The sequence below is a fragment of the Gambusia affinis genome, linkage group LG18 (genome assembly GCF_019740435.1).
Source record: "Gambusia affinis linkage group LG18, SWU_Gaff_1.0, whole genome shotgun sequence".
Taxonomy (NCBI): Eukaryota; Metazoa; Chordata; class Actinopteri; order Cyprinodontiformes; family Poeciliidae; genus Gambusia; species Gambusia affinis.
In genome coordinates, this window is record NC_057885.1 from 9075668 (window position 1) to 9101901 (window position 26234).

General features: G+C 35.4%; 3 protein-coding genes across 3 annotated transcripts in view; 2 read left to right on the forward strand and 1 right to left on the reverse strand.

The window, feature by feature from the left end:
- The first annotated feature begins 360 nt into the window (after positions 1–360).
- Positions 361–4495, forward strand: LOC122820672 (high affinity immunoglobulin gamma Fc receptor I-like). Its single transcript, XM_044098242.1, has 5 exons — positions 361–469; positions 3470–3721; positions 3831–3936; positions 4032–4123; positions 4410–4495. The coding sequence occupies exons 1-5, from the start codon at positions 361–363 to the stop codon at positions 4493–4495; spliced, it is 645 nt and encodes a 214-aa protein (XP_043954177.1).
- Positions 4496–6492: 1997 nt separating this feature from the next.
- On the forward strand, positions 6493–12942 carry tmem185 (transmembrane protein 185). Its single transcript, XM_044098144.1, has 7 exons — positions 6493–6748; positions 7892–8068; positions 8168–8375; positions 8600–8683; positions 9365–9541; positions 10574–10697; positions 10848–12942. The coding sequence occupies exons 1-7, from the start codon at positions 6711–6713 to the stop codon at positions 11096–11098; spliced, it is 1059 nt and encodes a 352-aa protein (XP_043954079.1). The 5' UTR covers positions 6493–6710; the 3' UTR covers positions 11099–12942.
- A 1171-nt stretch (positions 12943–14113) lies between these two features.
- Positions 14114–26234, reverse strand: part of LOC122820673 — a 64804-nt gene continuing 52683 nt past the window's right edge. Inside the window, exons 44-57 of the mRNA XM_044098243.1 lie at positions 25650–25913; positions 24609–24881; positions 23885–24112; positions 19801–20121; positions 18984–19250; positions 17038–17289; positions 16736–16852; positions 16579–16594; positions 16433–16485; positions 16128–16178; positions 15971–16033; positions 15828–15887; positions 15414–15467; positions 14114–15311 (exon numbers count right to left, since the gene is read on the reverse strand). Of these exons, the coding sequence (XP_043954178.1) occupies positions 15226–15311; positions 15414–15467; positions 15828–15887; positions 15971–16033; positions 16128–16178; positions 16433–16485; positions 16579–16594; positions 16736–16852; positions 17038–17289; positions 18984–19250; positions 19801–20121; positions 23885–24112; positions 24609–24881; positions 25650–25913 (2105 nt within the window). The 3' untranslated portion in view covers positions 14114–15225. The remainder of the gene's footprint in view (positions 15312–15413; positions 15468–15827; positions 15888–15970; positions 16034–16127; positions 16179–16432; positions 16486–16578; positions 16595–16735; positions 16853–17037; positions 17290–18983; positions 19251–19800; positions 20122–23884; positions 24113–24608; positions 24882–25649; positions 25914–26234) is intronic.

Genomic DNA, 26234 nt, shown 5'->3' on the forward strand with positions numbered 1-26234 from the left:
AAAGATGAAAGAATTATTTCCACTATGGTAGTTTGTTTCATTTTAGAAGCACTGAAGTATTTTTGGCCAACTTGCTGAAATGTTTGCTGTAATCTATTACTATCTATTATCTATTATTACTATAGAAACAAACCATTTGTAATGAAACATTTTAAAGTTGTTTCTGTTCTCAGATGAAATCCTGTCTTGTTTCCAGATCCTCGTCCAGCAGCTTCTCTCTCAGTGAATCCTGACAGAGTTCAACACTTCAGATCTGACTCTGTGTCTCTGAGCTGTGAGGGAAACTCTACTGAGTGGAGAGTGATGAGGATTACAGAAAGAGGCGGACTGTCGTACTTTATCTGCTCCTACTGGGGGACAATGACTGGATCTACATGCACCTTTGACGTTTCCTGGAATAATGGTGAAGTGTTCTGGTGTGAGTCTCGATCTGGAGAGACTAGCAACGCCGTCAACATCACTGTGCAGGGTAAAGATATTGGCTGATTATTAGTGTGAATGCTGTAGATATTCATTCACACTATTGAGTTCCACTTTTCTGGTTGCTCCGTAAATTTCGCCTCACTTCTTCTCCTGCATACTTTGCGTTATTTTCACCGTTCAGCGTTTATGCTACTCAGCTTGCGCTCCTAACGCCGCCTGTATCTCTTAGTGTTCATAACCTTCATAGTATTTGTAATATTCAGCTTTTTATGAATTTTTCACCCCATGGGGGAAACCGCTCCATCCTGTGGCAGAACTGAGAATTAAAACATAAAATGTCCGTCGTGTTTGACAGCGGATGTTTTGATTGGGAATCAATCATCCAGTTTCAGGGCTGTCATGGAAGAAACAAGGCAGCGGCCATTTTTAACAGCTTTCATGCTGTTTAACATCTGGGAATAATTTGAGCTTTTGACGTTGTTTTTTTTTTCGTGCTGCATGTGGCATGTTTTTTTATAGTCACCGTGCTAAACGATGCCTCCAAACAAATGTTGATATCTGAGGAACCATAAAAGGTTTGGATTTCATTCACTCACCGTTTTTATCAGAAGCAATAGGGGAACGTTTCTGTCTTTTTCAAATTTTTGTTTTTTTATTTTTATTTTTTAAATAGAATATATTACTGCAACCAATGCTATCATTGGTATTTCAGCTAGTTTCAGCTCTTTAGCTAATTTAGTTTATTACATGGGTTTTTCACACTGCACGCACTATTTCTTACTTTTCTGCAAGTCTTCAGCAGCTGGCTTCAAACACGTTAGTCATTTTCACCCAAGGCGTTCAGCATTCACACTTACATTTTCATAGGAATTGCACACTTTCTAGTTATCTTCTCTTTCATCTCTTTTTGCATTTACAAAACATAAATATCTTTGTGTTATAGCTCTGATCTACATAAAGCCAAAGCTTTATGTAGGTCAATGCTACCGATCGCTATCTCAACTGACTGCTGAGATAGAAATCGGTTTTGATCGTCTCTATCTCTGCAGAGCAGAAATGTGTTAATCCGTTCTCATTGGTTTGACACATTTTCACCTTTTGCAAAGCAGCCAACACAGCAGTCCAGACTCCATGTTAATCACATGTTGGCTGCTCTCTGGTCATATTCTGGTTTACATTGACGGTATTTTCCGTAATAGTTCAGAGTATTTCGTTTCTGTTTAGACTATTTCGGTTTTCGGCCAGTTTGAAAAGAAAATGTCATGCAGTAAAGTCAATTTTAATTTTTATTCTAATTTTGGGTCCTTTTTTTAAATGACGTGCAGAAAGATACATAATACAAGTCTGATATTTAGTACCTCATGAGACTTTTGTGAATTTGTTAATATTTCATCCATATCCAGCAACCTTTTTTCAAATGATCCATTTAAAGTCCTGTGTAGAGCACATTAGACCTGACTGTTTTACCCATTTCACACACTTTGGGGAGCTGAGCAGTGATGGAGAGCTTTTTCCTGAGATGTAAAGAGAACTCAGACTAGACTAGTGAGGAGGGTGGATGGTCCTTTGGAGTAGAAATTAAAATCATGGGCGTGTTGTGGTGACGTAGGGGATAGCACGACCCACATTTGGAGGCCTTGAGTCCTCGACGCGGCTGTCGCGGGTTCAATTCCCGGACCCGGCAACATTTGCCGCATGTCTTCCCCCTTTCCTGTCAGCCTACTGTCATATAAGAGACACTAGAGCCCACAAAAGACCCCCTGGAGGGAAAAAAGAAATTAAAATTATGTCGTTAAACCCACCGGACTGTTCAGAAAGTTAGTGCTATTTTCACCATTCAACTTTTATGCTACTCAATTTGCTCTCCTAACGCTGCCTGTATCTCTTGGTATGCATAACCTTCATACTTTTTGTAATATTCAGCTTTTTATGAATTTTTCACCCCATGGGGGAAACCGCTCCATCCTGTGGCAGAATTGAGAATTACAATATAAAATTTTTCACCCCATTTTTCATGTATTTGATGAAACGTTTGTCGAAAGTGAATTGCAGTGGGAAACTATAAGCAAAGTGCATCCGTGGAAATAGACACAAAACTACCCCTGAGGAAAAAAGTTAGTTTATTGTTGTAAATGTGCTTCTGATTAGACATATATTACACGTCTTGAGTATCAGAACTACTGTAATAGTATTGGTGCAATCTAAAGGGAAGAACAGAGAGGAGTCAGCAGTGAAGCGCAACGCTGTCCTTAGCTTCCAGATTGCGTTTTCTTTTATTTGTGAACACACAAAACCTTTAAAATATACAGAAGCAAATTACTCCACATTAAAGTATAACGGTCCAAAAAAAAATACGTTATATTTCAACGGTCCCAACGGTCGCTCTGGGAACATAACGGTCCCCAGAGCGAGAGAGCACAACAGCAACCCTCGCCCGAAAACACTAACAACAAAGCGCACAGAAACCGCGGATCAGCGACACATCACGTCAGTCAATACACAAACATCCCACAAAGTCGTCCCGGTGGGCTTTCTTCACTATATACTGACCTAAAGGGAAGAACAGAGAGGAGTCAGCAGTGAAGCGCAACGCTGTCCTTAGCTTCCAGATTGCGTTTGGGGCAGAGCGGAAGTCCATCCCAAAACCAACCTGGAAGCAACGCCCCGCCCCCAAACGAAGGTTCCGCCTCACCGCCACCACTCCCGTCCCCACTCCAGGAAAGCATTAAAACTGTAAACAAAAAATGCAATTTGTTATATTTCTTTTAGAACATAGAATAAATTTTATCTGAAACTTATTTACAAATTAATTAAAAAAAAAAAACCTAAAGATTGTGGTGGGATTTTTAGGTGCACCACACATAGAGAAGTTTTTCAGTTTTAAAAATCTGTTCCAATTTTTTTTTCTTTTTTTGATTGATTACTAAATTTAATTTTTATACAAATGTTATTACTGCTGAATTTTTCAAGGAAACAGCGCTGTCAAAAACACTGACCATTTTTAATCTTTTTTGCTCCTACCCAACATTGTCTGATTGTTTTACAGATGATTATTATGATGATATTATCCTGGTGAGCCCTGTTCATCCTGTGACTGAAGGAGATCCTGTTACTCTGAGCTGCAGAAATAAAAAACAAAATCTTCTCTCCAATGTGTTTTTCTATCACAATGATAAACTCATCAATAATGACAGCAGAGAGGAGCTGAAGATCTCTGCAGTGTCAAAGTCAGATGAAGGTTTCTACAAATGTCAACATTCAGGAAAAGAGTCACCAAGCAGCTGGATGTCTGTTAGAGGTGAGGAGGATTAAAATGTTTGAATCATTTTAGTAACGCAAACAGTTAACTGCATTTGTTTCGATTTGATATGCAACAGTTTTGTTTCCATTTTTCTTATTTCCTCAAGCTGTGTCCAGTCCTGTCAGCTCTTTACTTCTGGTGCAGCTGATCATTGGACCAGTTAGTGGAGTCCTTCTCATCGTTCTCCTGCTCTTGTTGTGGTGCTGCATCAGGTCAGCTTGAGATTCAAGTCCTATCATTACAAAAATGCCCCGAAAAAGAAAAAACTTCCTTTCTTTCACTGACTAATTCCCTCTCATACTTTCAGACTGTTTCTGACAGAGAGGCGCAGTCAGAGCTCCACCACCGGCCTCGCAGCAAATCAAGCTGGAAGTCAGGTTTACAGCTCTCTGCTGCAGGGTTGGTCACAGAATTAACTGCATTTGTATTTCGACTTTTTGCTTTTCTCTCTACGGTGATTCAGTTTCACAAAACCAAGCCTCAGACAGTTCACTCTTCACCCAAGAAAAACAAACAAAAGAAAACTGAAATAGTCAGGAAAGGCCTTAGCTGCATTAGAAATCACAATAATTTTACAGACATAAAAATAAAACAGACATTTTTTATTTTTTTTGATACTAACAAATGTCTTACAGCTGCACCACTTCAAAACTTTAATTATGACATTTTCTTTTACTTATTGTAGGTGACGCGCCTCTTTATGGAAAAATTGAAACTTGCGAAGCCGCTGGAAATGGTAATTATGCATCAGAACGGAGCTGCAACAACTGAGTTTGGAAACTGATTCATTGCAATCAATATAAGTCCTGAAATTTGTCAGATATTCTTCAATCCCAATGTTTTAAGCCATATAACAACAAAACAAAAAGAAAAGAAGCTTTGGAGATTTTGAAGCATAAACCTTTATTTATTTTGTGATTTTAACAGAAAGGCCTCATCATCCAGAGGAAGACTGTGTGTACGTTAATGTGAAACCAGGTAAACATCTGCCTTGCTTAAACCATTTTCCCTTAAGAAACACAAAAATGAAATGCTTCAAACATATTGTCATATTTTACAAGGACATGAACAAATGTCCAATGAATAATCTTTCCTGTAAGCTTTAAATTCTGAATTTTAAAACATAAACGTCTCTATTTAAGAAGGAGTGAATTTAGTTCACTTTAGAGTTACACACTGGCTCTAGACGGTAATATTTCTATTTTGGAACAACATTTCTCTTGGTGGAAGGTAAACACAATCACAGGGTTAATTTTTCACGACACTTTCTAATGTAGATTTAGTAAAATCCATGCTGTGGTGTGTGTTTGCTTCTAATAGTTCAGTCAGAGTGATGAAAAGATGGCAGAGAGAGCCGGAGAGAAAGACTTGACTGAACCAAGAAGCCCTGCTTAATTTAGAGCCAAAAAAAAAATAATAATAATCTAGACCCACTTGTTTAAAATTTGGTTGTCTTGTTTTGAGTAACTGGAATATTTTCTTTAATCTTTCACAAAAATAGGCTTTGAGTTGCTCACAATTGTGGTCAGAATTCCTGAGAGAGAAACTTGCGATCTTCCAACAAGAAACTACAGAGAAAATTTGTCTGTAAAAGAAGACAAAAAATATACACAGTACAGACCAAAAGTTTGTAATTGAATTCAATTAGAAGGTGTGTCCAAACTTTTGGTCTGTCCTGTATATTTAAGTGTGAATGAAAATGAAAATATTTGTTTTAATGGGACATTTTGTACATTCTAACCACAATTTCAGTGCTGTTTTTTTTTGTTTTTTAAATAACATTGGTATCTGATTTCCAGTGGTTTCCTGTGAAGGTTAAAACTATCAACCAGAACAAAGGCAAGAACAACAGAAAAGGTGAATAATATCTTTCGTTTAGTGTCTTTATTGTCCTGTATGCGTCTTTTGGATCAACTAAAAAACATCTTTTAGTAACTTTAAACTAAAGCTGCTTTTAATAGACAATATTTTACAAATTGAGATATGTAAAACGTATGCTGTCTGTCTGCAGGAAGGCGGAGTCCAGGCAGTAATGGATGCTCCAGTTATTTTCTACCATCAGGAGCAGCTGCCATCCAGGCTTCAGGCTTGTTTGTTCTACAACAGTTAAATTAACCAGATTTATTAAATGTGAAAAGTTAAAACACATTCATCACTGGTTGTGATGCTTAGTGTAGTTCTGCCAGTTTAATATGCTAATGATTTATTGTTTTTATATTTTCAGAAATAACATGGTTAGTTTGCTAAAGAAGTAGAAGTAGAAAAGTTAAAGAGCTACAGCAGAATCTTTGCAGGATTCCAGTGAAAGTTATAAACTATGTTTTTGCTCATTTGTAGATTTTGCTGAATTTTCAATAAATTCGAGATTGTAAGCTTTAGTGTTGTGCAATTGTCTTCAGAGCTAATGTGTGAAAGCGTATGTGTTGTGGTGTGTAAAATGTCACTGAGGGTGTTTAAAAAATGTTTATACCCCAAGAAATTGCAATCAGAGGTGGGAAGTAACTGAGTTACAGCTACTCAGTTTTGAATGAATAAGAAATTTGTTCCATATCTACAGTTTGTTGAAGTGAGTCAGAAATATAAAAGGTAACTTCTTCCAAACCACAAAATAAAAGACAAAAATGTAATTCAGTCTTCTCTGCAATTAAAGGAAATATTTTATTTTATTTTATTTTTTTTGTTTTATTTATTTTAGCGGTCACGAGTGATTCGTCCATCTTACCAGGAGGTGGCGGTAATGTCTCAATTTTCTTTTCTCCCCACAACCTCAAGCAATACGAAGCGACGACGTCACATCCAGTGAGCTGGTCGTTGAGCGAGGAAAAAAAACAAAACAAAACATAACACACCAAGTAATGTACCGGAGACCTAAGGCTGAGCTCTCCCGCAAATTACAATGTGCAGCATTCAGACTAGACACAGAAGTTTCCTCCAGGGGTGAGGAAGCTAACATTAGCTAGCTAGCCGACCGGCCCTGTTGTTCACCATGAATTTAAGAGGACTCTTTCAGGACTTCAATCCCAGGTAACGTTAGCTGCGAGTTAGCTTCAGCTATGTCATAGCTTTGGCTCTTATTCGCTGGAAAATACTAAAAGAAAAACACGCGTGTCTGAGTTTTTAAGGTTTAGACGCGCAGTACTATGTAGTTGTACCCCACGTAGTCGCATAAAACAGTTTGAAGAAAGTTGTCGAACCTAATTTAAGTGTCCGGCTTTGAGAGGCCCGGGTAGCATGCTAATGTAAACAACGCAAAACGAATTTTGAACTATGACCTTTCCTGTAGCTAATAAGTAGTTGGTTCATTACATTAGCTCCACTGTGGTTACTGACTTTGCACAGTAATGCATTGAGATAAAGTGACAACTTTATAAACACCCTTTTAATTCTGTTGTCTTTCATTATTATGTTGTCATAGTAATTAAATGAAGTCTAAACAGGAATGCAACATATTTAGCATGCATTATAGCATATATTACAAAGAGTACACGTACTTTGAGTAATGCTATTTTAAAGTACTTTTGAATGAGAATGATGTCTCTCATACATTGATACCTGGGAACTCAAAAACGCAAAATATAGAAAAATAATAAAATAAAGTTAAGATCCCACAGGGTATTGAGGCACCTGATTTTCCTGCAATAAAAAGGGATTGAAGCGTAGATCTTTACCTTGTTAGAAGTTTTAAATCAAAAGGATGACTATAATTGTGATAGTTTTTATAAATGTTGTGATTCTTACAAAACATTTTAAGTGTCTACTCACCTGAGATTGGGTCATTGGATGATTTTTCAGCACCAATCAGTTTGTCTCCCATTTAAAAAAAAATTGACTATTTGCTAGTTTGTAATAAGAATAGTTAGTTTTTTATATGATTGTCATGAGTTGCCCCTCACTAAAAATAATCCAAGCAGCAATTAAATGCAGGAATGTTAGAAGGGCAGGTCGATTGTAAATAAAGCTTCAATAATCATGATCATTGGAAGTTTTTCATCCTACGTTTTTTAACATAAATGTGTTTTCTATTAAATTATAATTTTTTCAATTTCCAGATCCTATATTTTTGCAAAATCTGTTTATTTTTTTAAATCTTATTGTTGCTTTCCTTCACGTGTTCTTGCTGTGCTTTGATGCCACGCGTGTCTCCTGTCGCCCTCTTGGTTGCTGCAGTAAGTTCCTGATCTACTCCTGCCTGCTGCTGTTCTCCGTGCTGCTGTCCCTGAGGCTGGACGGGGTCATACAGTGGAGCTACTGGGCCGTGTTCACCCCAATATGGCTGTGGAAACTGTTGGTGATCATCGGGGCCTCCGTGGGCACCGGCGTGTGGGCCCACAACCCTCAGTACAGGTAGACACACACAGAGATGCACACATGGTCTGTTTACGTCCGATCTCTCTGTTTGTAACCCATATTACTGAAATACATTACATGCGTGTCGTCCCTCAGGGCTGAAGGGGAGACATGCGTGGAGTTCAAGGCCATGCTGATAGCGGTGGGGCTGCACGTCCTGCTGCTGATGTTCGAGGTGTTGGTGTGCGACCGCGTGGAGAAGGGCAAATACTTCTGGCTCCTCGTCTTCATGCCGCTCTTCTTCGTGTCGCCCGTTTCCGTAGCAGCCTGCGTCTGGGGCTTCAGACACGATCGCTCCCTTGAGGTCAAGAGAACTAACACACACACACACACACATACACAGCTCAAGCAACAAAATAATAGTATTTAAGCACAGATCTGCAAAATTCTGTATCTGTGCTATTAGTTGTCTCTGTATTTGGCACAAGATTTTCAAGAGAAAATGGGGGGAAAATGTGAAATTTAAATCAGTTTTTTTCATGTAATGCTATCAGAATATGCTGATAACAACTTCCTGTTTCTCCTCAGCTGGAGGTGCTGTGCTCTGTAAATATCCTGCAGTTCATCTTCATCGCTCTGAGGTTGGACAAAATCATACTCTGGCCTTGGCTGGTGAGGAACACCTGACACACACTTCCTGTTGTCTCACAACACACACACACACACACGCACGCACACACACACACACACACACACACACACACACACACACACACACTGTTTCTACCGTTTTATATTATGGACTTATTTTACAACATTAACAAAAAAAAAATTCTTCACAGAATATTTTATAAGGAAGAAGTGAAAAAATATCTACAGGATGGAAAAATTTTTTTTTGCACATACACAGTTGTAACTAGAATTTTACGCACATTAAATAAAACCCTTTTTTTATTCATTTATTAAATCAGACCAAACAAACGTTTCTTGTTTTAGTTTCAGTTCATTTCTGTTTGCTAAATGCCACAATCATAAAAGAAAATATTAGATATTTGTCTTCAAAATCAGAAGTTTCCATGCAGGGCAAACATAAAACATGTAGGTTATTTTAACTGGCCTAAAACAACAAAAGTTTGATCTGAATTCACTTCAGACGGTGAGAGAGAATCGTGTATGTAAACTTCTGGTTTCAACTGTTATTTTCCCTCCTCTGAAGTTCTCAACAGTTCTGTTTATGTGTCAGGTAACATCACAACATAAAGAAATATGGACAGAAATAAATAAATTAGTTATGTAATCTGTTATTGTGTGACATTTTGATAAAATGTCAGTGTGTGTGTGTGTGTCCTGCAGGTGGTGTGTGTCCCGCTGTGGATCCTCATGTCCTTCCTGTGCCTTGTCGTCCTCTACTACATCATCTGGTCAGTCCTCTTCCTCCGCTCCATAGACATCATCGCCGAGCAACGGCGCACGCACATCACCATGGCAATCAGCTGGATGACCATCGTTGTACCTCTTCTCACCTTCGAGGTGAGGAGCCTCCATTTTTACTCCTGGTGACTCTGATACATCGGGCTAAAAAATGGTTTTAAATCCACTTTATATACGTAGATTCATTTCTGATTAATTTTTTTAGATAAAAGTATGAAGTTAACCTGGTGGCTTTTTATAACAAAATGAAAGGGATTCTATGACCAAGAAAGCTGTGGGAATGAGCTTGTGATAGAATTTATGTAAAATAACAATATGCTAGTATTTGGGTCTAAATTGCCATAGCAACCACTACATCTTTAGCTTTTGCAGCGTTCCCAGATGTATTGATAAACAGTGTTTCCTTATGTGGAAAATTTCATAATTTTACTAGCTGAACTGAAAAAAGACAAAGTCACTATTAAAAATGTATAGTAATAAATATATGTGCTATTAAATATATGTAAAAAACAGAAGAGACGTTACGTAAACAAAAACTTTAGCTTAAAGTCAGAGTGGACGGGAAATTTCCACTGTTTGAGGAGAAATTGCTGCCTGTTAATATCACCGTAACAAATTTTACTGGATGACAAATTATTGAAATTATTGCGATAAACGTCGACATTGTTGTTTTGAGACCATTTCCAACTAATACATTTATAATGGTATAATAACACAAATTTGCCCTCTAAAACACTAATAAACTTTCATTTTAAACAGAAAACTCCACACTGGACCTGGGAGGTGTTTTAATTTGCATATTTAAAACATAACAACCAAAAACAAATAAATAAAGAGGAAATAAACAAGCACACAAACTAAACTATACATTATGAAGTGTCCAAAAACAAAATGGCCCTTCAAAAAAATATCACTAATCATCAGAAAGGAAACGATTGAGCTCACTTTAATTCATCACCCGATTAGTATAATTGTTTTTTATGACACTAACTTCACATGTCAGAGGTCATAATGTCTTAACTTAAAAGAATGAAATATTGAATTGTTGGGTATCAGAGTAAAGGGATCTGAATAGAAAGACCATCCATAATTTTCATTTTGACTCAGATAATATTTTTTTTATCCTTTCAGATCCTTTTGGTGCACAAGCTGGACGGACACAACAGTCTGAGCTACGTGTGTGTGTTCGTCCCGCTGTGGCTCTCCCTGCTCACACTCATGGCCACCACCTTCGGACAGAAAGGAGGAAACCACTGTGAGTGTGAAACCACAGCCTTCTGACGCTAATGCAACATTAACAATTAGGTTTAGCACATATATGTTCTGTAAATTTTAAATGGGTTTTTGCAAAAACATTTGTTTCGTAACTATATTTCGTCTGACCTTGTCGTCGTTCTCCCATCAGGGTGGTTCGGCATCCGTAAGGACTTCTGTCACTTCCTGCTGGAGCTGCTGCCCTTCCTCAGGGAGTACGGCAACGTGTCCTACGACCTCCAGCGCAGCGAGGACCCCGAGGCGGTCGACGACCTGCCCGTCCCCGAGCCGCCGCCCAAGATCGCCCCCATGTTCCACAAGAAAACGGGCGTGGTCATCACTCAGAGTCCTGGGAAGTACTTCGTCCCGCCGCCGAAGCTCTGCATCGACATGCCCGACTAAACGCCGGAGCCGCGCCGCGCCGGACTCTTCATTTTAAAAAGAAACAAACAAAAAAAAAACTATTAAAGCCAAAGCTGCAGAGGACACGGTGTACAGATTTATCTGCTGACCTGAAGGAGTCAGAGCGGCTACCTATACCAAGCTGCGGCGCGCTCCTTGCGAAGGAGGCGGGGCCTGTTCAGAGCCGGCGGATCCAAACTCCTCACACTGGTTTCTTCAGTTGTTTGAAGACTCTTCCCTAAATCCGTCTAGAAGCAAATCGTTAAACTGGCTGTTTTTCGCCTCTCGGTGAAGTCACACTGTGTTGCTCATGTCTAATCTGACAAACCTTTCGGTTTATTTGACTACAAAGATAATCTGAGATTAGAGTCTGCATGAGGCCGAGTCGGGTCAGACTGGATTTGACTCTGAAACGTTTTCGGGGGTATCGGGTTGTGATGGGGGACCATTGGAAAGACTCTGTGGCTTCATTATGGGATCAGTGTAGCTCTCTTTGTTTTGCCGTTAATGCAGCCGTTCATCGGACATGAACGGCTGCATTAACAAAATAAGAGGGTTAATTTAAAAGTTTTATTCAGGTTTGTTTGATTACAATGTTTGCATGTCGGTGCGTTCAAGAGGAAGTCACTGTAATCACACCAGAGATTCTTTCCAACCTTTTTTTTTTGTTTTACTAGACATGCACTTCTTAATTGCACCCACAATGTTTTTTTTTTTAGGTTTTTGCTTTTGTAGAGAAGAAGTATTTCCAGTTTGACATTTTTCCAATCATAATTTTCCTTGTATTATTGAAGGAATATATTTTTTTGCGTGAAGTTTTATTAACAAAAACCAAATGGTTTGTTTGCTGCTAGAACAAGTTGTAAAAGTATTTTGGTTATTCAACTATTTTAGTTTAGTTTAAAAACCTGACCACACTTTGACCCGTTGTGAAAGACTTATGTTTTCAATCTGACATTTGGTTTTAATATAACTTTACTAGAGCTGCACCAATCAACAAAAATTTTGTGACCAATTTTTGTTTTTTATATATTTTTGATCTCTGAATTTAGTCAACGTGTGAGCCGCTGAAATTTGTTTTAGCCTGTCCTGTTTCCCTTTTTCAAGTAATATAAAATACACAACCCCAAAGAAAGTTTTTAAGATTTTAAAACAAGTCACTACAGATTTTAAGCTCTCAGCAGGATCCTATAATAGCATTCAAAATCCGAGACATCCCAAAGGCTGCCAATATTTCCAGATGCAGATTTTTTCAGAAGCTTGAGATGGAAAAAAGAGAGCAACATTACTGTAGTATGTTCAGCCTTTCTGTTATCTGCTGAAAGTTTTGCTCTCTCTCATCTTTAGCCTAGCTAAACATGCAGACCTGTTGTAGGAAATTGTTTGCCAAACAGCTTATTGCATCTTTAATCTTCCTCAGTTCAATCACCTCCCTGCTCCGATACTTAAAAATAGGTAACTTTGACTCTTCTTCCCTCAGTAGCAGCTTCCACACTAAACATAACCTGTGAACGTTGTGGTGTGTTCACTCATCAGAAATGTTTGCATTTTGGAGTTTCAGGCCAACCGTACGTTGGTTAGGGAAAGAAAGGAAGGAAAAAAAGAGAAAATTTGATTACAGTGACTTGTTTTTTTTAATGTCCTTGCAGACGTTGTTCTGAAATAAACCTGATTAAAAAGTATTTTTTTGTTTTCATTAGGAGAAAATCAGAAATGGCACTTTAAGAAGCACCGTAGGACTTCTTATGTTTTGTATACCTTCTTTTTTTTTCTGTTTTTGTAAATACTACAGCTCCTGAATATTGGGACCAGAAGATTGAAATAAAATCAGTCCTACACTCCTACTCTGATCAATCTAATGTAGCATCTGTGCAGATGGTTCAGACACTTTTATTAAATCATTGGAACAAACGTCAGTTATCATATTTTTATTGCATCATCGGTGAGTGAAACCTTTTACCTCTTAGACATATTTAAGCTGGTTTAATGTTTGTTTCAAGTCATCTGACCAAAACAATATTACTACAGGTTTTATGCCCACTTAAGAAAAAAACTAAGATTTATCCGTGTCCACCTTTTGTCTGACAACTTGATTGTCTGCCAACATTTTTTTTAAGTCGAAATAAATCTATGGCGCCTATAAAACTCACCAATCACCAGACACTGTCTTCTGTATATTTATTTTTGAATTAAATAAAAAAATTAACTAGTACTCATATAAAAGCATTCTTACTCTGATTTATCTTTGTTCTCCAGACATCCAAAGAAATAGAATTGCGATGTTTTATTAATATATATTTTTCCCCACAGTAAAGACAATTTCTTTTTCATTTTTTGGTAATTTTTCCTTTTTTATGTTTCAAAGACAATATCTAATTTTTTTTCTGTCTTTTTGAAATATTCTATAATCAGTTTTCTAAATTCAGCGCTATATTATCTTCTGATGTTATGTTGTCCAATTTTACATAAAATTTACATAAAAATCCAGTATAGTTTATTACTATAATCCCCAGTTTGAGAAATCTCAAATTAAGGTACGTTTTCACATTTGGTTCTTGTTAAACCAAATTGTTAAAATCAATTTACCTTTATGATTGAAACAGTGACCTCTGGTGGCAGGTGGTGGAAACTGCAGCAGATCCTGCTTTAGCATTCTTGTGAATACCAGCATTATTTAATGAGAAATCTACCTACCTACCTACCTACCTACCTACCTACCTACCTACCTACCTACCTATCTATCTATCTATCTATCTATCTATCTATGGAAAAAAGGAGAAATGTTTAAATTTGGGGGTTTTGTTATTTTGTCTATAGCAGTTAATATTGAAATCAACAAAAAGATGACGACAAAACAAATTGAACAAGCCATTGATGACATTACTTTTATTTCAGCACACAAGCAAAAAACAAAAACCACTACAGCACAGGGCTCAAACTCCAGTCCTGCAGTTTTTAGATGTGCCACAGGTACAAAACACTGGAATGAAATGTCTTAATCACCTCCTCCTTGTGTAGATCAGTTCTCCAGAGACTTAATGACCTAATTATTCTATTCAGGTGGTGAAGCAGAGGCACATCTAAAAGTTGCAGGACAGCGGCCCTTGAGGACTGGAGTTTGACATCCCTGCACTACAGAGATAAACCGCTGAAGTCCTCAAAGATATAAAAACTGACACATATTTAGAACTTATAAACATATATATTTTTTAATAAAAGTCAACATGCTTGCTATATATGTCTAATTCCAAACTATGCAAAAAAAAACAACCCAGATATTCTGAAGGAGCATAACTCTACTGCGAAATAACTTAAAGCAACAAGAATAAATAAAAATATTTTATTTGTTTCTATTTCATCATTTTAAACAGCAAACGAATCAATTCAGCTGCTGCTGCTCAACCAATTAAATTTGAGCTGCCAAGGTGCCTATAGATGCATATTCTACACAAACCAAAGATTGCATGGGAAGTTCAGTACTTTCTTGTCATCTAGCAGTGAAGCTGTAAGTTCGATCTAGTAGCAAGTGAGCAGGTTTAAGCTTCAACTGAAATACTATAATAACAAAAGAGCAAAGATATATAGCTAATAATTGTTGCTCAGTTACAAGTAGCATTATTAAAACAATCTATATACCAGAGATATACCTGAGAATGTAAAATTCATTTTAATCACTATTGTGCCCAATTACGTCTAACATCTTATATTGATTTTATGTGTTATATTAAAATGATCAATCTACTTAAATTACAACGTGCTTGACGATAAAAATACAGTTGGACGTTTTTGGTATAAAAAGTTAAATTGAGGTACTAAGAAGCAAAGTTGCTTCATATGAAACCAAATGAAACTGTTCCAAATCGAATTTAGTAACTTTAACTGCAACATACTCCTAAAAAAAAATAAAATAAACACAAAACAATGCACAATTTGTGTTGTGTTAAAAAACGATATGTGAGTCTTTATAAAATGTTGCCTTTACTAAAGTTTAAGCCCGTCTGACGATTTGGATCTCAGAAAATTATTCTTTGAGTAACGATACAGATTCTCCAGGAGATTTCTTATGATCAAAGCGGTTGTTGTGAGTTTTGTAATAAATTGCAGGTTAAACCCTCAGAGCCTGCAGCCTACAAGGCAGAACGGTTTTCCAGAGCTGGTGCTGATGTGATTACAGAATAAACTGCTGCCTCCGCTGCTGAAGGACCCGAGTTCTCTGTCAAAAACATCAAATCTCTAATTAAAGCAAACAAAATGAATAAAATTTTTTTTTTTTTTTTTTAAGTATGCCCAATAAGAAGTAAAGATAAAAGCTGACCTTTGCCCTTAGCTTTCTTCTGACGGTCGATCACAGCGTAGGTTTGAGTCGAGCCTGGAAAGAGGAAAAGCGTTTCAGGACACATTTGACTCATTTATGTTCCTTCATCTGGAGCTGATGGATTATAATACAGACAGAGAGCTAAGAGAAAAACACTAAGAGGTCAGAAACTAAATGATCTTTCATTGCAATCTAGATTACAATCTATTTTTGGAGCTCCTCAGAAATAAATCTAAGCTATATCAAAGCATATTCATGCTCCAAATATTACCGACTATTAAGATGATTTATTAGTGATCTTGTAATCGGAAGTAAATTGGAGACTCAGACGTTATTTTTTTTAGGCTGGCAGCTGGAACTTTTGGGAACCAATAGTTCAGAGAAATAAACTTTAAACATTCATGAAGCTTTTACCTGCAGCTCCTGTTTTCACCTCAGAGTAAACAGCGCCCTCTTCTGGTTCACCTTGTCTCCCTGGGAAAATAATAAAACCATGTAGGATGAAACCATTCTGAATCATTTTCTTACGCTATATGTTGTATATAAATGGGACTCACTGTCTTTCCCAAAGGATTTCATTTCAATGAGAGAGTATGTAACCTCTGCGGCTTCATCTGCTGCTGAAATATCACAGATTTTAAAAATATATATATTTACTCGTCTGTAAATCCCACAATTATTTAACCTAAAACATATTAAAAAGATCTGATCTACCATGTCCAGAAGCTGCAGCCGAGCCGATCAGCTCATAGACATTAACATCACCTGAAGGGAATGAAAGGAGGGAAGAAAGAGGATAATTGTAATTTAATAATAAACACCATAAGTACATTTTCTTTAGAGTAGAAAATCAGACTGGGATTCCAGTTTGACATGAACATTTTGATCTAAACAAGCAGCACATTTAAAAAAAACACAACAGAATCATAATAAAAGAAACTGATTGTGTTCATCCATCATTCTAAGCAGAAACACATGAATAAAACTCTGATCATGAGAAAGAGATCTATATTCACCACCTTCAGGCTGGTTTGTGGTGGAGCTCTGTCCTCTGACCTCTGAGCCCTTTGACCTGAAACAGAATAAATACGTTACATTTATGTATATGTTATATATGCAATGATGATTTATAATAGGAAGAAAGAAAAAGATATAATCTACTCACCATATGCAGCACAGATCTGATAAAAATAAACGTATTTTGATTAGTCAAATCATCCTGCTTCTAGTTTGTTTCACAAAAGTATGAATGTCCATATCTGAATAACTAAAGTGATTATGAAAGAACAATCTGATCCACTGTGAGGAGAAAAATGTCTCACCGTTGGACCGTCTGCAGCGCCACAACAAGATCAGGAGAATAAAGAGAACGACTCCAACAACTGGTCCAACGATCAACATCACAGGAAGTGAAGAGCTGACACGACTGGATACAGTTACTGGAAATAAGAAACATTTTTAAGGAAGAAATAGTTTTGATTTGCAGATTGTATTACATTTTCTGTTTGAAGAAAAAGAGACTTTAGGCTAAAATACTGACAAACATCAGCAACACAAACATCCTCAATGTTCATCTTGTTTCTCTAAATGAATAAAATGCATCAAATATTTTAATCCTCCTCACCTCTAACAGACATCCAGCTGCTTGGTGACTCTCTTCCTGAATGTTGACATTTGTAGAAACCTTCATCTGACTTTGACACTGCAGAGATCTTCAGCTCCTCTCTGCTGTCATTATTGATGAGTTTATCATTGTGATAGAAAAACACATTGGAGAGAAGTTTTTGATTTTTATCTCTGCAGCTCAGAGTAACAGGATCTCCTTCAGTCACAGGATGAACAGGGCTCACCAGGATAATACCATAATAATAATAAGCTGTAAAACAATCAGAGAATATTCAGTTCAATAACATCCATTTAAGCTGCTTTATGCTTTCAAATGATTTATGCTTCATAAATTAAATGTTTGATTCTTCAAACAAAAATGCATTTTTAGTCACGTTTCATCATTTCTCCTTTTTAGTCGACATGAAGATAAATTTGTTCACAGAAAATAATGTAATAAACTAATATAATAGTTGTTTCACTGTAAATGTTTGGAGTCGTTCAACCAGAATCTCAGCTTGAATCTAACAGAGAATCTGTGAAAACTGCTGAGCTCATCACCAAAGATAAACCATCAAATCACAATAATAGTAAGCAAAAAAAACAAAAAAAACAAAAAACATCACAACAGAAGAGCTAAAATATCAGGCCTCAATTAAATACCAAAGAACAAAAATGAGTTTTAATGAGTGATTTAAAATAATCCAGGCTGTGGGCAGATCTAATCTAGAAAGGTAGATTATTCCAGAGAACAGGAGCAGCAACAGAGAAAACCTGATCTGTTTTTCTCTAAAGTCGAGTCCGAGGAACATAGCAGCTGATTATTGGATCTTAATGTTCTGGACACAGAATGAAACTTCAAAAGATCCTGAAGATAAGGAGGGGCTGACCCATTTAAAACTTTATAAGTTGTTAAAAGAATCTTAAAATCCATTCGATACGAAACAGGCAGTCAGTGTAAGGAGGCCATTAAGGGCCTTATATGGTCAGACTTCCTGGTTCCTGTAAGAAGACGAGCTGCTGCGTTCTGGATCAGTTGAAGACGCTGGATCAGGGATTTATCCAGGCCTTTATAAAAAGAATTACTATAATCCAATCCAGATGTAATGAAGGGATGGATAATTGATTCAAAATCCTTAAAACAAAAATTTTAACTTTTGATAAAATCCATCAGTGATAAAAACTTGATTTAACAACTGAACTAACTTGTCAAATTTTAAACATCTATCAAAGATAAAACCAAGATTCCTGGATGAAGTCCAACAAAACGGAGCTGAAGAACCAAGAATCAAATCTGGATTTTTAGTGTGAAGGTTTTGACCAAATAATAGGATTTGAGTTTTGCTATGATTGAGGAGAAGAAAATTTAGATCCATCCATGATCAACTTCAGCTAAACAATCTATTAAAACCAATAGAGATTCATTTTTACCTTTTACTAATTTTAGGGGCAAATAAATCTGGACGTCATTCGCAAAGCAATAAAACAAAATGTTGAATTTTCTAAAAATCTGACCAAGAGGCAATAAATATAAAATATAAAATAATCTGAATGCATTATACTCCAAAATATAAACTGATGTTAATATTTTTTCCTGAAAGAGAAGATTTTAGCTTTTTATGAGCAGCAGAACAATTGATTGGAAACAATTTACATCAAGAGTAACAAAATCAATATTGTAATCTGAATGTTTACTTTTAAACATAGCTAGTTAGATAAGATATATATATATGTAATCTTTTTTAAATATAGTCCTGATATCACCCAACAAACTTTAGATCATTAACTGTAGTTATAATGAAATAGAAGATAGAAATTAATCTAAGCAAAAAATTTGTTTGCATAATTCTTTGTTTTACATTATTTAGCCTTGGACTAAAGATATATTTTTTACAAAAACAGATATATTTATGATTTTTAAATGCAAACAAAGGTCAATAAAAAACATAATAAACCAAATCTTACTCTGTTTAGTGATGTTGACAGCGTTGCTAAACTCTCCAGATTTTGACTCACACCAGAACACTCCACTATTCAACCAGTATGAGTCACTGGTGCATGTAGATCCAGTCATTGTCCCCCAGTGGGAGCAGTATGACAGTCCATCTCTTTCTCTAAACCTCATCACTCTCCACTCAGTAGAGTTTCCCTCACAGCTCAGAGACACAGATTCAGATCTGAAGTGTTGAACTCTGTCAGGATTCACTGAGAGAGAAGCTGCTGGACGAGGATCTGAAAACAAGACAGGATTTCATCTGAGAACAGAAACAACTTTAAAATGTTTCATTACAAATGGTTTGTTTCTATAGTAATAAAGATTACAGCAAACATTTCAGCAAGTTGAATAAATAAACTACCATAGAGGAAATTATTATTTAATCTTTTAAAAAACAACAAGTTGGATTTTATCTGTGAATGTTTAACAGCCTCTAATGATCAATGTTTTAATCAATCTCTAAACCTGATGGCTGATTTTATTTCCAACCTCTGACTGCCTGATGACTTCTTTAGTTTTCTGTAATCATTTGTGTTGATTTGTTAAAAATCTTCACAAAATGACTTTTGACCTCATATTTCTGTCATGTTGCACATGAAACAAGAACAAATGTTACAGTAAGAATAAAGGATAAGTCATGTTTGTTATCCAATAATATGAATGATTCATTAGTTTACTATGTTGAAAATATATTTTTATTAATAACATTTAGAATAAAAATAAATGTTGGATCAAGTTTCAAACCTCTAAAACTTTGTTATATTGAGAGCAAATAAACAAACTGACCTGCAGACCAGACAAACTTTACTTCACTGTAATTAGAGTAAAACTTTGGTTCTCCTCTTTCTGCTCTGCACACAAATCCTGCTGTGAGAGTCGGTCCATTAATGATGAAGGAGTTCTGCTCAGTACCATTGATGCTGCCAGGAAGCAGCTCAGATCTGTAGGATAGTTGATAGATTTGCCTGGACAAATCAGGAACAGTTTTATACCAGAAGAACCTCCATCCTGCTGATTGAAGCTCCAAACCCTCACAGTTCAGAGTCACTGAGGCTCCAGGATTCGGCCATGATGGAGACACAGAGAGGACAGGCTGAGGGGGAAACGCTGGAGAGAGATTTGAAACTGGGTCAAACTTTTATCCACAACCTCTCTTTTCTCTTTGTTTTATTTCCCTTAAAGAGTTAATATAGTTATAAATTGAAATTGAAGTAATAATCAATAATAATAATAAAAGATTCTCCCTCTGGTTTAACCTTAACTTTGATATTTTACTTCCTCTTTCAGTAACATTATATTTTTACACTATTGTATTCTTAAAATGTGAACTTTATTTCATTCAACACTTTCATTTTTCTCTTATCACATAAATCAGGGACTAGAAACACTGATCAATATAATCTATTGAATCATTATTCATTGTATCAATAAACTCTAAGATGACTTTGATCGATGTCTCTAAGAACTTTCTGAAACTCTTTCAGACATTTTCTTTGGACTTTGGCTTCTTTAATATATAAAAATTACATTCAAAGATGTTCAGAAAATTTTAATCTATTGTAATAAAATATAAAGAAATTAAATTTTGGCCTAAAGCTGTTATAAATCTAACAATAATCTTCATCTGCTTGTAATATTTAATAAGAAATAAACATGAAAAACTATCAGCCCACTGAAATAACTAGACAGGTTTGACTGATTATAGATAAAATAATAATAGTTATAGTCTTTGATTGTGTGCTATAGGAAAAGCTGCATTTTTGTTATTTTGTTTCAAATTAAAAATATATATATACCATGTGGGACATACTGTCATTAAAAATGATCACTTGTCAGTAATAAATAATCAACTTACATACAGTTATTTTAACAACATTACTCCATGGTGTCAAAGAAAACCCTTCTTCACTTTTTCCTCTACATTTGTATTCTCCACTGTGAGACTCATTAGCTGAGATGATCATGAATTCACTGGATGATGGAGAGTTTTTATTGGTTGTTCTCCATTCATACGTCCACTCAGTTCCTCCATCATCCTGGATCTCACATCTCAGAGTGACTTTCTCTCCGCTGTAGATCTGAGACCAGTTGGGTTGCAGAATCAAACTGGGTTTATTGGGAGCTAAAGAAATAAATATCTGGTTAGCAGTTTACCACAACAGTCCAAAGTAAAATTTAAGTGTTTATTTATCATTTTCCCTGAGAGAAGCTACTTTCTAAAATCACTAAAAAAGTATCCATGTTTCTTCCAAACTGTCCAGCAGCTCCTTTAAGATTAGTTTTTGTTTTATTTCATAAGAACCTTTCAAAATAAAATGACATCAGCTTAACTTGTAGAAAAGTGGAAAGAAATTAAGAGTTTCAAACATTTTCAGAACAAACATGTTCAAAAAAATGTTATTTTTATATATTATATTATATATTATTATTATATTAATAATTGCATTTTCATCAAATAGAGGAATATTCAGAAGATTTGGGTAAATGTGTTTTACTTAAGAAACTAAATGTGTTAAAAAGAAGCTGCTGCTTTTATGTTAATTTGTTTAATACATTTTATTGCTGCTTGTTTGATTATTGTAAGTCATAAGTTAATAACTTACAGATAGTTAATGTCGGCTTAGAAACTGTTCACATAAAGAAACATCAAGTTAAAAGAAACAAAATGAACCTGAACATATAAAATGATATGAAGAATCAGATATTTACTCTGTGCAAGTGTCAAAATGTTTATTGTAAAGTAAATCATTTGTTAAACTGTGTAAATGAGAAACTTAACTGAAAATGTTAACAGCACAAATACATGAAAACAAAACTCAAGATATATTTAACATAAAAATAGAAAAAACTTCTTTTAAATTGATGAACATATTTTACAACAGGATGTTGTTAATTCTTAATATTTGAGATCAGATTCAATTCTTTATAACATCTGATTACTTTGGTCGTTTCAGTGGAAATAAAAAACAATTGAAACTGTAAATATTTCTCTGTCCTGTTGATTAATCATTATTCTATTTTAATAATTACATTTTCTGAAAAACTAGGAAACAAATTTGAGTTTCAAAGATCAAGTGTTGTTATGATGACGACCTGATAACTAAACTCACCAGTTTTCTGAATGGTGACCTCTTCACTGGATTCTGATTCAAAAAATCGATCTCCTCTTTTTCCTCTGCAGCTGTACTTTCCTCCCTCTGAGACTCTGATGACTCCATCTGGTTCTGTTTTTCCAGAGGATCCAACTACAGAATAATCTTGTCCATATTCGTACCAGAAGAACTTCCAGCCAGTAGATCCTTCAACAGAGCAGGTCAGAGTAACACTGCCCCCTGCTGGTATGATTCTTGTCTCTGCCTTCAGGGTGGCTCTGGGTTTATCAGCTGTAGAGTTTGAAAATCAGAACAATATTTCAAAATATTAGAATATGAATTATTTATTATTTCTGGAATAATTTTGTTCTAATAAAAATATCTACACCAAAATTTAACATTTACTTTTTCAAACAGAGAAATATAAACTCTGCAGGAGCCAAACAAACTAGATTTTTCATCATGTTTCTTATCAACAAGAGCTGGAGGAAATTTAATTGTTGCATTAATCATTTTGGTGAAATTCCACATCTGACCTGACAATTCAAACTCAAGTCCAGTTAGATTATTTCAGCAACAACACACACAGGTTGGTTGGACCTTATTTAACACAGTTTATACAAAAAGTCTGAGTCTAATGTCTAATGTAGCCAAGATGTTCTTTACTAATATGAATCCATCAATCAATCAATGAATTGTGAAAACCAAGTTTTGACAAACAAACCTCCATATTTAAATGATCCACAGCTCCAAGGCAGAACATTAAAAATGTTGTTACATTAGTAAATATTTTTATAAAATATTTTACTGCAAAACATTTTGCATCACTAAACCCTTAATCTCTGAAATAATCCAGTTCCTCTTTAAATTTCCTGTTTATGATACTTTATGATGGAAAATAGTTTTTATTCTTTATATAATTTTCACTAAAGTGACAGTTTAGCCTGCAGTCAGTTGTTTCTGTGAAATGGAGTTATTATTGAGTTCTGTTCATTTTATGGAGATCAAGGAACTAAAGAAACTTTCAGGATAAATGGAGGTCAGTCTGACTCACATGACACTGTCAGTCTGATGGTTTCACTCCATCCTGTAAACTCGTAGCCTCTTCTACCCATACATTTGTATTCTCCACTGTGAGACTCAGTAGCTGAGATGATCATGAATTCACTGGATGATGGAGAGTTTTTATTGGTTGGTCTCCATTCATACGTCCACTCAGTTCCTCCATCATCCTGGATCTCACATCTCAGAGTGACTTTCTCTCCGCTGTAGATCTGAGACCAGTTGGGTTGCAGAATCAAACTGGGTTTATTGGGAGCTAAAGAAATTAATATCTGATTAGCAGCTTACCACAACAGTCCAAAGTAAAATTTAAGTGTTTATTTATCATTTTCCCTGAGAGAAGCTACTTTCTAAAATCACTAAAAAAGTATCAATGTTTCTTCCAAACTGTCCAGCAGCTCCTTTAAGATTAGTTTTTGTTTTATTTCATAAGAACCTTTCAAAATAAAATGACATCAGCTTAACTTGTAGAAAAGTGGAAAGAAATTAAGAGTTTCAAACATTTACACAACAAACATGTTCATCAACAAAATGTTATATTAATATTAATAACTGCATTTTAATAAAATAGAGGAATATTCTGATGATTTGGGTAAATGTGTTTTTAATTAAGAAACTAAATGTGTTAAACAGCAGCTGTTGCTTTTATGTTAATTTGTTTAATACATTTTATTGCTGCTTGCTTGATTATTGTAGGTCATAAGTTAATAACTCACAGATAGTTAATGTGATGACATCACTCCACTGTGTTAAGAGATAGTAACTTGTTCCTTTGCAGCTGTAATCTCCACTGTCAGCTGTGATGATCTTGGATGTTTGATAATAATTTAAATTGTTTTTTCTCCATTCATACGTCCAATAAGATTCTTCCTGGATTCGACACACCAGATATATTTCATCTTCTTTCAGAGACCAGCCTGGTCGCAGGACAGTTGGCTTAGAAACTGTTCACATAAAGAAACATCAAGTTAGGAAATTAAAAGAAACAAAACGAACCTGAACATATAAAATGATATGAAGAATTAGATATTTACTCTGTGCAAGAGACAAAATGTTTATTGTAAAGTAAATCATTTGTTAAACTGTGTAAATGAGAAACTTAACTGAAAATGTTAACAGCACAAATACATCAAAACCAAACTGAAGATTTATTTAACATAAAAATAGAAAAAGCTTCTTTTAATTTGATGAACATATTTTACAACAGGATGTTGTTAATTCTAAATATCTGAGAGCAGATTAAATTCTTTATAACATCTGATTACTTTGGTCGTTTCAGTGGAAATAAAAACGTTAAATCTTGAAACCGTAAATATTTCTCTGTCCTGTTGATTAATCATTATTCTATTTTAATAATTACATTTCCTGAAAAACTAGGAAACAAATTTGAGTTTCAAAGATCAAGTGTTGTTATGATGACGACCTGATAACTAAACTCACCAGTTTTCTGAATGGTGACCTCTTCACTGGATTCTGATTCAAAAAATCGATCTCCTCTTCCTCCTCTGCAGCTGTACTTTCCTCCCTCTGAGACTCTGATGACTCCATCTGGTTCTGTGTTTCCAGAGGATCCAACTGCAGAATAATCTTGTCCATATTTGTACCAGAAGAACTTCCAGCCAGTAGATCCTTCAATAGAGCAGGTCAGAGTAACACTGCCCCCTGCTGGTATGATTCTTGTCTCTGCCTTCAGGGTGGCTTTGGGTTTATCAGCTGTAGAGTTTGAAAATCAGAACAATATTTAAAAATAATAGAATATGAATTATTTATTATTTCTGGAATAATTTTGTTGTAATAAAAATGTCTACACCAAAATTTAACATTTACTTTTTCAAACAGAGAAATATAAACTCTGCAGGAGCCAAACAAACTAGATTTTCCATCATGTTTCTTATCAACAAGAGCTGGAGGAAATTTAATTGTTGCATTAATCATTTTGGTGAAATTCCACATCTGACCTGACAATTCAAACTCAAGTCCAGTTAGATTATTTCAGCAACAACACACACAGGTTGGTTGGACCTTATTTAACACAGTTTATACAAAAAGTCTGAGTCTAATGTCTAATGTAGCCAAGATGTTCTTTACTAATATGAAGCCATCAATCAATCAATGAATTATCAGAAACAAGATTTGACAAACAAACCTCCGTATTTAAATGATCCACAGCTCCAAGGCAGAACAGTAAAAATGTTGTTACATTAGTAAATATTTTTATAAAATATTTTACTCCAAAACATTTTGCATCTGCATCACTAAACCCTTAATCTCTAAATAATCCAGTTCTTCTTTAAGCTTCCTGTTTATGATACTTTATGATGGAAAATAGTTTTTCTTCTTTATATAATTTTCACTAAAGTCACAGTTTAGCCTGCAGTCAGTTGTTTCTGTGAAATGGAGTTATTATTGAGTTCTGTTCATTTTATGAAGATCAAGGAACTAAAGAAACTTTCAGGATAAATGAAGGTCAGTCTGACTCACATGACACTGTCAGTCTGATGGTTTCACTCCATCCTGTAAACTCGTAGCCTCTTCTACCCATACATTTGTATTCTCCACTGTGAGACTCAGTAGCTGAGATGATCATGAATTCACTGGATGATGGAGAGTTTTTATTGGTTGTTCTCCATTCATACGTCCACTCAGTTCCTCCATCATCCTGGATCTCACATCTCAGAGTGACTTTCTCTCCGCTGTAGATCTGAGACCAGTTGGGTTGCAGAATCAAACTGGGATTTTTGGGAGCTAAAGAAACAAATATCTGGTTAGCAGTTTACCACAAAAGATTATATAGGCACCCTTCTGTCAAAATTTAATTGATGGAGTGATTAATGACCCGTCACTAATAGCTTTTAATTTCCGATCACATGATGGCCCCGACACTATATTTCCGGTAATTTCAATTCAACTAATAGAAACAGAGACAGGCTCTGAGTTTAAGAGTAATAAAATTAAATTATGAAAACAATAAGTGTTAGATAATCAAGAATAATATACAGTATAGTAAAAATAAAATAACAAAATAAAATGACATCAACTTAACTTGTAGCAAAGTGGAAAGAAAAA

Bases quoted from the DNA above. Each gene is read 5' to 3' on its own strand.
- LOC122820672 (XM_044098242.1), top strand. From the start codon at position 361: ATGACTGGATCTACATGCACCTTTGACGTTTCCTGGAATAATGGTGAA. The intron at 470-3,469 runs GTAAAGATATTG...ATTGTTTTACAG, and splicing joins CGTCAACATCACTGTGCAGG to ATGATTATTATGATGATATT. The intron at 3,722-3,830 runs GTGAGGAGGATT...TATTTCCTCAAG, and splicing joins CAGCTGGATGTCTGTTAGAG to CTGTGTCCAGTCCTGTCAGC.
- tmem185 (XM_044098144.1), top strand. From the start codon at position 6,711: ATGAATTTAAGAGGACTCTTTCAGGACTTCAATCCCAG. The intron at 6,749-7,891 runs GTAACGTTAGCT...TGGTTGCTGCAG, and splicing joins TTTCAGGACTTCAATCCCAG to TAAGTTCCTGATCTACTCCT. The intron at 8,069-8,167 runs GTAGACACACAC...GTCGTCCCTCAG, and splicing joins GCCCACAACCCTCAGTACAG to GGCTGAAGGGGAGACATGCG.